This window comes from Uloborus diversus, chromosome 8 (assembly GCF_026930045.1).
Source record: "Uloborus diversus isolate 005 chromosome 8, Udiv.v.3.1, whole genome shotgun sequence".
Taxonomy (NCBI): Eukaryota; Metazoa; Arthropoda; class Arachnida; order Araneae; family Uloboridae; genus Uloborus; species Uloborus diversus.
This window is the reverse complement of record NC_072738.1, coordinates 102,050,486-102,064,902: the sequence shown is the minus strand read 5'-3', so window position 1 is coordinate 102,064,902 and position 14,417 is coordinate 102,050,486. Positions and strand designations below refer to the sequence as shown.

The window sequence follows — 14,417 nt, the reverse complement described above, 5'->3', positions numbered from 1 at the left end:
AATTTGGTTTGATGTGGAGAAAAAAAAGCGCGAAAAAAAAGTCTTATTTCAACATTTCCCTGCAGTTAGTATTAAACCCAAAACTCATTTCTTCAAATATCTCGAAAACTCAATCCTTCAGATACTACAGTTTACCTGCCCACTGCAACTTAGTCCTGAGGCTCTTGATAAATTATTCAGAAATTTTAAATCTATGAAATTTATGTTTTTAAGTTAGAAGAAATTTGGTAATGACACGTAATCAATACTCTTTTCGATACTTTGGAATAAAAAATAAAAAAAAATCTTCACTTGAACCAAAACTGGCCTGTTTGCCTCCCCACTAAATGATGATTTTGTATTCATCTTACTATTAGCAGTACCGTACCTCATGTTTCTATAAGCAAGGAGCACAAATTTCCCTGACATGGTAATGGCAATTACCTCCAGAAACATCCTGGAAAATAAGGAATAGAATTTCTTTTTCTTATGTGTAAAAAAAAAAATGCGTTTTTAAATACAGTTAAAATGTAGAAATGAAATATTCTTAGTTTATGGGGTTGTTTCCTTCAGTCAAAAGTAGTACTTTTTATCACTGAAATGATAGAATAAGCAAAAAAAAAAAAAAAAAACATGGACCTAGAAAATACTTTCATTTTCCCAACATTTATTTTTTAATTAATTTTTTAATATGTTCGATTCTTCAAACAAGGCGTGGTCTTTATGACGTCACAAATGATGCACTTTGCTGCATCTTTCTACCACGATTCCACGTTATGATAATCAAGAAGCGAATTAAAATTGCGCTCCACGCTTGCTATCAACCATATCGTTGCCAATACAGTCGAGTCCCGACTTTACGCAAGGGATGTGTTCCAAGACTCCTCGCGTAAGTTGAAATTTCGCGTTGTGGTAAAATATATGCATACACATTTTTTAAAGCATACCAAATACTTTTAGGCACTTATAAACACCCCTCAAACTGCTCTAAAGCATTCCTTTACCATTACAGTTTCTTCCATAAAGAACTGAACTTTTACTGTATTAAAAAAATAAAAAACTGTTATTCAACATGAAATACTTAAGATGCACAAAATGAATGACCAATGTAAATAAAAGATACAAAATAAAACAACACGGTACGCACTGCATGCAGTAAAATTAAAATGATGCACAAAATGGTACTGTACTGTCGATACAGTAGCAATATTTACGAGTTAAAAAATGAGGATACTAGTAATGATTTATGCTCCAAGATCAGATCGTTATTCTTATCTAATACATTTTTAAATACGCTTCACCTGTTATTTAAAACGTTTCAATTTGTGGCTACATCCCTCTACCTGATCTTTTTATTAATCCACAATGCGAGAGCGCGCGTAGCTTCCATTTTCATAATTTTTACTTTGCTAGAGTGTTCTGCAAGCTTCAGTATTGAAACTAAGTTCTAAACTTTTACGGACATCTTTTTGTTTTGACTTTTAATTGTACATATGGAAGATTCACTCATACTTATTGTCGCGTTACCTTCGACGTTTTGTTATTGTTCAAGCATATCGAGAATCTTAGCCTTTTTATATTTTTTTATCAGAAACTTTCTTTTTCTTCACATTTTCAAACTTTAGATGAAGGTGACTCTAAGGTGCTATTATGGTTATTTGATGCACTAGACTAGTTTGGCGTGGGAACTTTGGCTGTCAGTGACGCTCAAAGGGACGTAATAACATTCACGAAATCAATATTTAATAGCCAATAACGAAGCTGATACTTCCTTCTAAAAAAATTTATGTTGTGGGCGAAAAATTCGCGTTAGCTCTAAAATTCGTTGCTTGTGAAAAATTCGCGTTATAGCCATTTCGCGTAAGTCGGATCGCGTTGTAGCGGGAGTCGATTGTACACGTGAGTAAAGATGCGAATTAAATATTTTGCTCTGTGAACGGCAGCACAGAATGGCATTTCATCATTTGTGAGGTCATCGGACAGAAGCATAAACATTGAAAGCGCGACGATTTAAGTAATTTGTTAAAAATATTAAACTTAAACAAATTATTTAAAAAACGGTCAGATCCTATGTTTTTAAGCATGCTCTTTCAGCAAAAAATACTTTTAAAATTTTGGAAACGACCCCATTGTTGCCTTTGATCTTAAAGATTTTCATTTCGAACTAAAGAGACCCTCAAATAATAAAATTTGCTCTTTGGGACAAGCCATGGTAATGCTATTTACAAATTTTTATTTACACATTGAAATTTAATTTCTTTTCACATTCAAACCAGCACACAATGTAGTGAATGTAAAATTTTCAGATATTCATGGTTGACTTGTAAATATTTTTTCAAGAACATGAAATTGCACATTTGTCTGAGAAGGAAATATCTGTTTCTTACAACTCAGTGGTGCTCAACCTAGGGCCCGTGAGCCATATCCGGCCAGCGAAGATGATACGTGTGTCTGTTGTTTTGTACAATATTAGAAATAAAAACTCACGATTATTGGCAATGTCACAAATTTATAACCAAATATTCGGAAATTAGTTTCTGAAAAACAGATGCAATTAATAAAATAAGCATCAAGTAATTTTAACAGCAATTCACAGTTTATAATTTTCTTTCCTTTTCCCATGTTATTATTATTATTTTTTTAATCCAAATATTTGAAAATTTATATATTTTCTGGCACTATAATAATTTTAATATGAGGTGCTGCCCTCGGGTAAAAAAAAAGGTTGGTCACCACTGTAATAATTCCTAATAATTTTCTTTTTTTTTTGTCAATAATTATCTCTTTAAAATTAAATTATTGAACACTTTAATATGTTCCCCTCTCTTTCTTCTTTTATTGTTTGTGACTACAAAATCGCCCGTCAAGATATGACCGGTGGTGTTGCAAATTATGCTAATTTCTTCAGATGGCGCTGCTACGCAACTATATAAGAAAGCTTGATTCGTCTTTTTTTTTGGTTGTTGTTGTTATTGTAGTTTTGTTGTCCAGATAAGTGTTGTGGATAAAATAAAGTATGGTTAAGCCAATAAGAGTCTAGTTTCTTGCAAGTAAGAACTGAATCGTAAAATGATCAACAGGTGGAAATTGCTTCTACACTTGAACGAAGCTAGTTCCTGATTGGTGATATTTTGATAGTTGAAATTTTATTCTTTACTCCAGTGGGTTAACGCTGAACTCCAGTAGATAGCGTTCATTTTTGACAACTTTTTCGCTTCTTCATTCTCCTAAACCGACAGTTTTACCAGTAAAACAGTTTAGTTACCGGATAAGTTCAGCCTTGTCAAAATAAAGTCTTTCCCTGCATGTCAAACATTACCAAAACATCATGCCGTGGCGCGAGTTTCAATGCTGATGACGTCAGGAGCGTTACTCGATCAATGGCTATTATACATATGAGGATTCGTAAGTTTCAAATAAATGCTAGGAAATGCATTTATGTACATCCATAAAAGCCACTCAATCTTCATTGTCAGTGCAACGAAAAGTCAACCGGTTTCGTTTTGTGTAAACTCGTCAATATTTCTTAAATAAAATAGATGGTCGTTTAATTTCCGCATTCTTGCTTAGTGGTGCGTCATTCATAAAGCTCTAGATTAAGAATTGTGAATGATAGCCACTGGCTACCAATGCCACAAAAAGTGGTAGCCACTTAGGAACTTTTAGTAGCTTTTTTTTTTAAGGTATGCACGCAGCTTAAAAAGTAAAAAGTCTGTTCACTACTAGAAAAATTGGCAACAAATTAAAAGTATATGATACTCTTCCAAAATTGCAAAAGAAAAAAAATTCGTTAGATATATTTTGCAATGTAGGAATAGAAACATACAAAAAACGAAACATTTTATAAACTTTGTGTAATTACAACGTAAGCAATTATGACTAAATGAAAGCAAATGTGTGAACGAGGCTTTTTTTTTAAATTATTATTCGGAAAATTTTTGTCGCCCGACCCGTTTTTTTTTTCTTCAGGGAGTTAGGAATCGTAAAAGGTTGTAAATGCAAAAACCAACCCTTTACTAAAATGAAAAAAAAAAAAAACGAAAAATTGCTATAGTAAAAACGGCCCTTTTTTAAATGCGAGCACAAGTAAGAACGTCGGGAATTGTTGATTTTGGTACTTTAATTGAAAATTCGGCCTGAAATGAACGACGAAAAAAAATTTACTTGTAAAAAATCAAGATAAAACGCTACTAGAGACTCAAGGGAAGGGCTAAAACAGGATTGGAAGCGTGTTGTCGTAGCTCGATATTATTTTATCAAAAAAGAAACACATAATCGCTACTTTTGGCGACTGGGACTTGATTCTTTGGTAGCCATCTTCGATGAAATGAAAATCCGTTGGCGACGAGCAAAAGCTAATTCAATACCCTTATTAATTTATACCTTTATTGATTCATTTTCTGAAAAGACGTTGTTCTTTCCCTAATTAAGTGTTTTTTTTTGCATGAAATGCGTTTTATGTAGTTCCTTTGATCTCAATCGATTGTTCTCAGTGTTTCGATGCAATGTTTCAAAATGAGTTATTAAAAATTCTTATGTATTACAGGACCATTCAAGATCCTGCAAGTCAACGGTTGACATGGAACAAACCACCATTAACAGTCCTCGTCATAAAAAAAGTTCACGACTTGTCCGTTATCCAACCATTTATAGATCTCGTCAAATGGCTCATCTACGTAAGTAAACAAACTCATGATCAAGGTCTTGCTATATTAAAGCGTGCGTTAAATCTAAATGCACTTACCACGGGACTCTATGAACTTATATTTCCAGAAAAAAATTAAACTTGGTTCTTGTATATTGAGGCCATTGAATCCGATGTTGTGGTTCTAACTTTTCGCAATTTTCCCGTTTTCAAGATGTACGCGATTGATATTTTGCATATCGCTGTTTCTGTGGAACATTGACGTAACTTCAAAATTAATTGAAAATGAGTTATTGTCGTCACTGGGTCGAAACGTGGTCACCCCATAAGGAGGAGCACAAGATGTTTTTCGACTTTTAGCCACTATGGCAGTAATTCAACTATGTTTCATTGTATGAGGTTGTTTCATGCATATTTAGTTCTATTATAAAATTACACTTTTTGCAGTTGCGTCAGTATTTCACCGGATCAGCGATATAATGGTATAATGTGGAACCAGCAATAAAAACTTTCCAAGCGAGAAAACGTAAAACGTGATCAAAATCTAAGCACATTGTATAAAAGTTGACTCATTACTCAATGAAGTAGTAGGAAAAAATATATAATCTTGTTTGTTTTTGTTCTAAGATACTCAATTTCATTGATAGCACGATCCATACAATTATTCCATACGTCCATAGAGAGGCGCTCCCCAAGATTGGTAACCATTGACTTACTGAGAGAGTGAATTCAACTCTATACTAAATAATCTAAATTGGGGCCGTAATCTGTTGCATAATGTTAAAATATGCTGGAATTGGCGGACTGTGGCGTTGGATCTCATCCGTTGGAAGCAGACCCGCAATGGGTGTTCGGGGAGGGGTTTTGAAAAATTAATGTTTTTGCTAACAGGTGGGCATGGTTTCTATTGTTTTCTGATAGTTCACCTTTTTCTGAAATCAGTGGTGACGATTCGAGGGAGCAGGGGAGGGGGGACTGCCCCCGCACTTTTTTCATCATCAAAGATTGCCTCAACGTTAAGATTTCAAATTCAAAACATTCTGGGTGAGATTACCCGGACATTAACGTCACCAAATATTGCTTATAATTTCAGTTTTAAAACTTAAATTCTGAAAATATTCCGGGAGAAAATGTACCCTAACGCACTCCCTCCATTATTTAAATTCAAAGATGACCTAAATTTGCGTTATAAAGACTCTAGCTTGACTTCTAGGAGAACTACTGGGAGAACCTCCGAACCCTTTCGTTCTTCTTAAGTCAACAACAAAAAAAAAAAGTCTGAAATAACGTTTTAAAAGTCGTTTAAAAAATGTTTTAAACTTTGCAAAATTTCTGAGAGAGAACCTCAAACTCCTCGCTCTACGTTTGCTAAAGATGGCTTTAATTTGCGTCTTTAAGACATCAGTTTAAGATTCTTTTCCGGGAAGAGCCTTCCTTAGCCTTACATTTCCAAAGATAGTCCAAATTTTTTCGTTATTATTATTATTATTATTAATTAGACTTAATTTAAAAAAAAAAACATTACGGGGACAACCCTGGAAACTCCTCTCGATTGCCCAAATGTTGACAAAACTCTACTAAAACGGCGTTGTTAAAACTACAATTCCAAAACATTTTTGCGAGAGAACATCAGAAGCCCCCCCCCCCCAGTCACTCAAGATAGCCTAAAATAGTCTTCAACTCCCTGAAAAATTTTGGCCACGCACTTATTTGCCCCACTCACCGCCTCTGCTGAAATATACGCACTTTACCCTCCCCCTGGAATAATTCAAAATGGCGGGCCTGGTTGAAACGGACTTGTAGAGACGGACTTTTGGCCTGTTGGAGGCTGTAGTGCAGTTTAAGGAGAAAGAATATGTTGTTTCATCAAAATATTTACTTGATCCTTATTCAAAATGTTTCTGTGACAACTACATCGCAGACTAAATCGTGAGAACTGTCATTTCACTGGACATATGGTACGGGAATGTGGGGCAAAGTGAAATAGCGGGGCAAAGTGAAATGGTGAAATATTTACTCTACTTTTTGCGCCACCTATCTAGTAATATTTTAACTATGTAGTTATACGTGTAGCCTATTCCAGTCAAGAAAAAATTAACTCTGAAAAACATAGAATATGATAATACAAGCAATTTTCAAAAAATGATACTCATATTGTAATATTTTGTTGTAAGTCGAAAACTATTTTTGGTATTATTGAATGATAAAGCTCTTGCAATTAACATTTGAAATATTAATTGAGACCTTCTAATATTCGATGTAACATTTATTTTGTTAATATTAAGCATATTTGTGTTTTAATTATTTTGTACGATTAGACAAGTACATGCTTAGCAAAGTGGATGGGGCAAAGTGAAATAGTTAATTTTCATTTAATTATATAATCATTTATTAAATCTTTTCCGCATTTTTATTAATTACTTTTTTAACATACCTTAATTTAGTAATTCATTTATTTATTCATTCACTTATTTTCTTATTCATTCTTATTCATTACTCACTTGTTTATTTGTCCTCATATATTAATTTTAATTATTCGTTTATTTTTTTCAGCATATTTTCATTTATTCATTCAATCTTTTATTTACTGATTCATTTGATCAAAAATATTTTTTTATGATCAAATAGAAAACATTTCATTTTTCACTTTGCCCGATGAAAAAATGTGAAAAATTTCCACTTTTTTTCTGAAAGCGAAAATTCACCACCAAAAATAAAAAAATACTATTTCGATGCAATTTTTATTATGAAATAAAATGTTATTTCTTAATGCCCTGTAATTTTCAAAACAAATTTCCAATTTGTTTGTTTTGAAAAAGCTGAGTCATCTTAACCATTTCACTTTGCCCCACATTCCCCTACATATCAACAACTGTATTTCCTTCAGGAGTTTCGTATGTTTTTGGCTGCTCAAAACCCTGATTACTAATACCGCTAGAAAAATCTCTGACAATGGACTATTCAAATTCGAGCATAATGTGCATGTAGCATTGCTTAACAGCGAACTGTACACGTAGTGTAATAATAAAAAAAAATCAAATACGTAGCAATAAAAAGAGCACATCGAAACCGTTTTTTATGCATAAATCAACTGCCTTCATGCCCTCGCTATCAAGGTATAAGGTCTTAAAGTCTTCCGAAATTCAAGAAAAGTCGCAAAATTTAAAGACTTGGCTAGAAATAGAAGATACCACGGGACTTTGTCCTTTGCATGTAGCAGGATATCCATCAGTTAAAGTTGTATCCTGAGCGATTCAGCGTTACTTCATTGAGGACTAATAAATTGACTAGGACCAACCTAGCTGGGCCAAGAGCCTGTTGCTGATCGTCACATTTGTATTTTTGGAATGGAATCTTTCATTCCTTTTTCTTGTAAAATTTCTACTTAGTCAAAATCCAGGAGTGATTCTCTAAGTAACTTTACTTCCTCTAATTAAAAATTATTACTGCATTAAAAAAAAAAGCTAGAGCTGTACACACTTTAAAACTGAAGCTTATTGCTTTTGGTATTAAATAACTATTTTATTCAAGTTAGATTCAACGAGATTCGTGCGATGCCGTGAATATGCTCTGAAACACAAGTGTGACTCATACTTCTTTGGAAAGGAAGTTAATTCTGTACTTTATTTTAGATGCGTGAATATCCTCAGTGTTTATATGCTTAAAAATGTTTTCAAATGTAACTGCTGTTCTTGAATGATCTGATTTTGGATTGAACTGGAAAAATAATTAAAACTTACTTTTTTTAACCACTCTGGAAAACAGTTTTTACGTGATTGACATTGCAGGTCGACTGTGACTAGCACTAAAACACGCTTTTTTAATTGAGGATACAAGTCTTTCTTTATTATGCTAAAAATCTTACAGTTTTGTTACAAAAATCTGTGCCAACATTTTAGAGTGCGCAAACATTCAAATTGTGAGTTGAGGCTAAGAAGGAATTTTTTTTTCTAGGAGAAACACATGCTGGTTTTTGTGGAAGCTTCTGTGTTAGATGAAGACTACTTGCTCCTCAACTCATCCTATTCATCAGTCAAAGAAAAGCTTTGTACCTTCAAGGAAGGTAAGAAAATTAATTTTGGAAAATGCGAGGGAGTTTTAAGCTTAGTGATTCCTCATTTCTGAAAAGTTGTCCAAAAATATGAAGCAGAGAACTTGCAAAAAGTTATCGATACTATTAAAACCTGAGCGCATCTGTGTGCTTGTAACCTTATCTCTTTCGGATTGTCAATGTTTGCCAAGTCAATACTGGTGCCGTTAATCACAGGATATCCAGAGAAAGCCATTCCGCCCTGTCTCACCCCTCTCTAAACCTTATGGTGTCGGAGATATAAATTGATAAATCAATCTACAGGACATACATAGTGGAAAAGGATCAAAATAATCAGTTGTCACCCGCCACAGGAGACATTGAGCCACCGCTAGTGGCGAACAAGGGATGGCGAGCGAAACGAGCGAGTGGGGGGGGGGGGGGTGCGGAGAGTCTCCTAGTACCACATGATCACTCGAAAAGGAAAAACTGCATTGCTACTTGCAGCACTGAAAAAGAAAGATTTTATCTTTAGAAACAAGTTTTGGGTCAAGATTTGAAGTTGGGCTTTACACTCAGTTTTGGAATTGATGGTCATGAATATAAAGTTCTTATAAATCAATCTTGTGCGTCTTTCCCAAGTATCTTTTCTGCAAATTCACTGACCAGTTAGACAATCCTTTCAACAGACTGAATATGACATGGTGATTGTAATTTTGCAAAGTTCTGGAGTTATTAAGTTTTCAAAAGCGACAAAACATCCCTATTTGTCGTATTTTCCATTTAGAAATTGAACCCGTTGCCTACTAAGCGATCAACTCTTCGTAGTTTGTCGCTTAAAAGTTTAATATTGATAACAAGAAGTTCTGATATAGCTGCAGCAGTATTTCCTGATAGTAGATGTCTTACCTTGCATACTCTTCTGTATGCCAACTCCTTCGTATGTTCAAAAATAACAAGTTCTCAGGGTCGCCTTGTGAAAGCAGGCGTTTCTTTGAAACACTGAATTTACAAGTGATATACAAACTATGTAACTATCAATAACTGCACAAATTCTGATTTCATGGAAGGTTTTTCTTTCAAACCGATCCATACTGATGCATAATTTCTTAAAATATTGCTGAAAAGTTCCCTCATCTCATTAGTAGTGTGTGCGTATGCAGGCGAGTGTATGTCAGGGCCGCAAAGAGCCAGGGCCGGCCCTTGTCAGTTATGTCACCGGGTCCCTCCCGCCCAAGAAAAAAAGAAAAGGGGGGGGGGGAATCAAAACTGCTTACTAGAAAACAATTAACTCTATTTTAAGTGACACAACAGTAAATATCAAAAGAGTAAATTGAACTTAATCTTTACGTTTTCTCTTATTCGGAGTCCCCTTCTCTCATCTTTCTTTTTCTTTCCTTCCTTTCTCCTTCTTTCTTTTTTGCGTCAGTGTCGCCGGTCCCTTACTTTCTGACTAGGGCTACCATGGCCTCTCGTCGGGCCTGGTGTATGTGTATAGGCTTGTGTGTGTGTGTGCGTAGGTTCCGCTTAGAAAATGTACAGTCGCACTACGCCAGTGTACCTCACAGTCTCTTTTCTTCCTCTCTCACTATGACAATGTTCGGATGTGGACTACCGTAGAAACGGGTGACTATGCTACAGTTTTAATTCATTTCATAATGTAATTACTCAACATTCATTCGGAAAAAAAAATGAAGTTGCGTTATTATTACAGTTTAGGACCTTGACTTTCAATTCCGACCCTGAAATAATTTGAAACTTTACCCACACCTCCTCCAGAGCAGTTTTTCTTTGTACTATTCTCACCCTCTCATTGCGGGTGAGAATGGTTATAGCACATGTTTCAACGTTTTCATGTAGGTTTTGGTGATTTGTATCTTACTCTACCCTCTCTTATATTTTAACGGGAGAGTTGTAGATGTAAGTTATGCTGAAAATTAAACCTTGGAGAGTCAGGTGCATCATAAAAGCGAGATAAAAATAATGGCTTTATTTTTTTCATAATTTTTGAAGATGAATACTAAATCTTATCTTTTTCAGGCCACTGCCAAAACTTATCTCACTTCAACATTGTTGAAACTTCAAACTCACTTTCATCTACACACGTGATTTTTCCTAGGTACTTTTTCCCCTGATAACCCAACGCAAAAATTGCACTCCAAAATTTCCACTAATTACTGTACCACACTCACCCTCCAAATTGTAAACTTTACACATTTGTAACTGTAGCAACATCAAAATGTTTAATTTTTGAGTGAAAATGGGGTGGTAACTTTCCTTTATGTAATATGTAAGCGAAAGGTACTTACGAAACTGTGATTTCTTCTGCACTAAAAGTCCATCAACATAAATTTCTGAGTTACCTACAAACACGTAGCACCAGTTGCTCACAACAAATTAATTCACAATCACCAGGTTATTCGTCTGGCGGGCGGTTTTGACAGTGATCACAACTCTCTCATTACCAGAGAAGGTTGCACAATAGTTCCCATTGAAACTGAGCTAGCCCAGAATGCACTACGAACGTTTATTACGTCAAAACTGAAATTGTATCATTCTCACCCTCCAAACCATTCTCACCCGCTTTTACGGTACGTAAATGGTACTGTCCAGCCACGGATTGTATGGAATTTTCAACGTCCAGATAAGACGAGTCCATTTGAATGAGGGGGAAAAGTAAAAATTTGATGCCGGTATTCCACTCATTTAAATGAGACTCTACTTCTGCAAAAGCTGGCATCGCTAAAAAATAATAGATTCGTCCATTTCCGGCCGTAAAACGGATGTTTGTCTTTCCATACAATCCGTGGTCAGACAGTAACCCTAATTTTCGACAAGTCCGAAGGGAGAAGCGACGAGGAGCGTTTCACTTACATGTAAAATGAGTTTCACCGCAAAGTGATTCTTGTTGCAGTGAAGCGAGTATACCGTTTTAGATAGTATCGCAGCGATTGGATAAGGGTAAAAACACCCAACAAGAGGCCTTGGTTTTGCCATTATTGCCAATCCTAATACAGTAGTTTATACAAACGTAAGAATTGTTTCTATCACAAAACCCCCGCCAGAAGGTAATTCTGGTGGCACACGATAATCAACGTTAATGACTTGAAGGTCCTGGATTTTTGACAGCGAGATCAGGGTCGCATTTTTCCTTTCTGTGTTACACTGACAAAACATTTTAAATACTTTCGGATGTCTTAAGTCAGTTTTCATAACTTTGAAATCTTTCATTGAATTCTTAATATGTTATAGTTATCTTTTCTGACTCGGTGTATGGGATGAGCAGGTTGAAACATCGAAGTGCAGCTAGCTCCTCGTGGTGGGATCTGGGCTGTTATTGTAATAAAATATAACTTCATTACCATTGAAGAGCTGTACATTTATTGAGGAAAATGCAAAACCGGACTATAAAATGAGAAATAGTGCAATGCACCAAAAGAGTCAAATATTGGTAAATTTTACGAAGCTTGACTGCTTATGCGCGGACTAAAAACTGTTAATAAATGTAAATAATTTTGTAGACACATGAGAAGTATTAAAAGGAAACATTTGATTGGCATGAGGGACAAAAATTTAAAATATTTTAATTTAAAAAAAGTGGTATGTATTCGAACTTTTTTTCATTTTTTTCCAAATTTTGAAGCTCATGCGCGATCAAAATACATAAATGTTTATTTTTAAATCATTCTTCACATATTTAGCATATTAATACACAGCATTTTTTTGTTATTAAAAGTCGTCTATCAAAAATATCTATTTTTTAGCCCTCCTTAATGTACTGGTCAGCCCCAAATAAATTTTGTTTCATAAAAAGTAGAAATGGCTGTTTTCAACATAAATTAAATTGATATTCAATTGACCTTTTCAAAATTTCCTGTAATACTGAATCATTTGTGTATATTATTACTGACTTTCATTTGAAGAGTAGTTAGTTTTACGAGGAAATCATGTCCTACTTTTAACTCGAAAGGTATCGAGTATTTCCGCATTCTAATTTTCCGGGGTTGAAATTCGTTTACTGTCTTCCCGTCAAACGACATCAAAATTTCTCCGAAAATTGATTCATTGCTGCGTTTCTAGTAATAGAAAAATGCAAAGGCAACCACGATCAAAGGTTTACAAAGCATGCGCAGTCTGGCACCAGAACTTCTTGACATTTCATATTTCGGGTTAAAACAAATTGCAAGAACTCCTATGCTGGAGGGCAGACTCTGTTAAATCATGAGTGTCGTATAGATAGAATTACTCTTTTGTACAGGAATACAGGCTTTTGCAAAAGTAATGGTCACAATGAGGTTGTTTCCCTTGCTTGGAAAATAGTTTTCATGTGTAGAGGACGTTGAGAAGAAACCATTTCTGAGAAAAATTTTCTTGTATGTCAACCCATCGGCAGTTTGCGCCCTGACGTCACTAAGGATAAACGGTAGTATATAACATAGAGTCCTATTAAATAATTATACTAAATACTCTTATTATTACTATCGTAGCACAATCGCGACAGTGCATAAAGATATTTTTACGGGAGAAAGAAAAAAACTAAGAGATAAAAAAAGAAGTAAATACACGAGCAAGGTTTTACAGAACAGTTATGCTTCAGGGATTCCTGTTCAGTCCAGAAGTTTAAACCTATGGACATTCAAGTCCACTTTGATACGTAGGCACAATGGTCACTTATCCCGCATTATAGGAGAAATACAAAACTAGTCTGCCCACGGATTATATGGAATTGGCAAACGTCCAGTTAAGACGAGTCAATATGAATGGTGGGGGGGGGGAGGACTTGCTGCTTGGTGTCCCGCTCATTTGAATGTGACTCTACGTAATTTGAGGCTAACATACATCTGCAAAAGCTTTCATCCCTGAAAACTAATAGATACTTCCATTTCTGCCTGTAAGCCGGATGTTTGTCTTTCCGTCTAATCGGGGGTCCGACAGAATGTATATTTGCATATTCGTTCGATGAAATTTTAAAACTAACTAAACCAAGTCTTAGCAGCAGAGAAAATAATTGTAATGATTTAAGGCGAAATCGTAGTGACGATAACGGAAGGAAAATTTAAAGTGAATTTTTTTTTTTTTTTTTTTTGAATGCAGTAAAAGGAAAAGTCTAAAAGTAAGTCCAAAATATTCAGAAAATCCTGTTTTTGAAAAAAAAAAAAAAAAATTCTACGTTTAGAATTTTAATGATTGAAAGAACACACTAACTACTTAACATACCGCCTATGTAGTAAGAAAAGTGTCTAATAAGCGTGAAGAGAAGTCTAATGGGGAATAAAAGGAAAATATTAATGACTAATGAAAAACCTAATGAGCTAGGATGAATATTCTAATGAATAATAATAAAAAAGATCCTCATTAGTATGTCTCCATTTTTATGCACTGAAATCTTAAAGCACCTATATGTGTTTGCGGATTTCGTGTGCAACTGAAAGTGAGCATAAGTCAGGGGTGCCCCGAACTTTATTTTTTGAGAGGACAGAAGTTTTCAATTGCCGAATGGAACTCCAAGTTTTGCCGAATGATAATAATTTTGCGGAATGATGATAATTTTGCCGAATGGAACTCCAAATTTTGAACAATGATGATAATTTTGCTGAATAGAGCCCCAAATTTCGCTGAATGATGATAATTTTTTTAATGGAACTCCAAATTTCGCCGAATGTTAATAATTTTGTCAAATAGAGCCCCAAATTTCGCCGAATGAGGATAATTTCTCCGACTGGAACTCCAAATTTCGCCAAATGGAAAGTTTTGTCGAATAGA

The 14,417-nt window shown here is 34.8% G+C and overlaps 1 protein-coding gene across 4 annotated transcripts in view; it reads left to right on the top strand.

Annotated features, from left to right (window-relative positions):
• Nucleotides 1–14,417, top strand: part of LOC129228277 (NAD kinase-like) — a 137,905-nt gene that overhangs the window by 105,562 nt on the left and 17,926 nt on the right. For all 4 annotated transcript variants that reach the window (XM_054862946.1, XM_054862948.1, XM_054862945.1 and 1 more), the window contains 2 exons: nt 4,526–4,655; nt 8,579–8,687. In XM_054862946.1, coding sequence (XP_054718921.1) covers nt 4,526–4,655; nt 8,579–8,687 — 239 coding nt within the window. The remainder of the gene's footprint in view (nt 1–4,525; nt 4,656–8,578; nt 8,688–14,417) is intronic.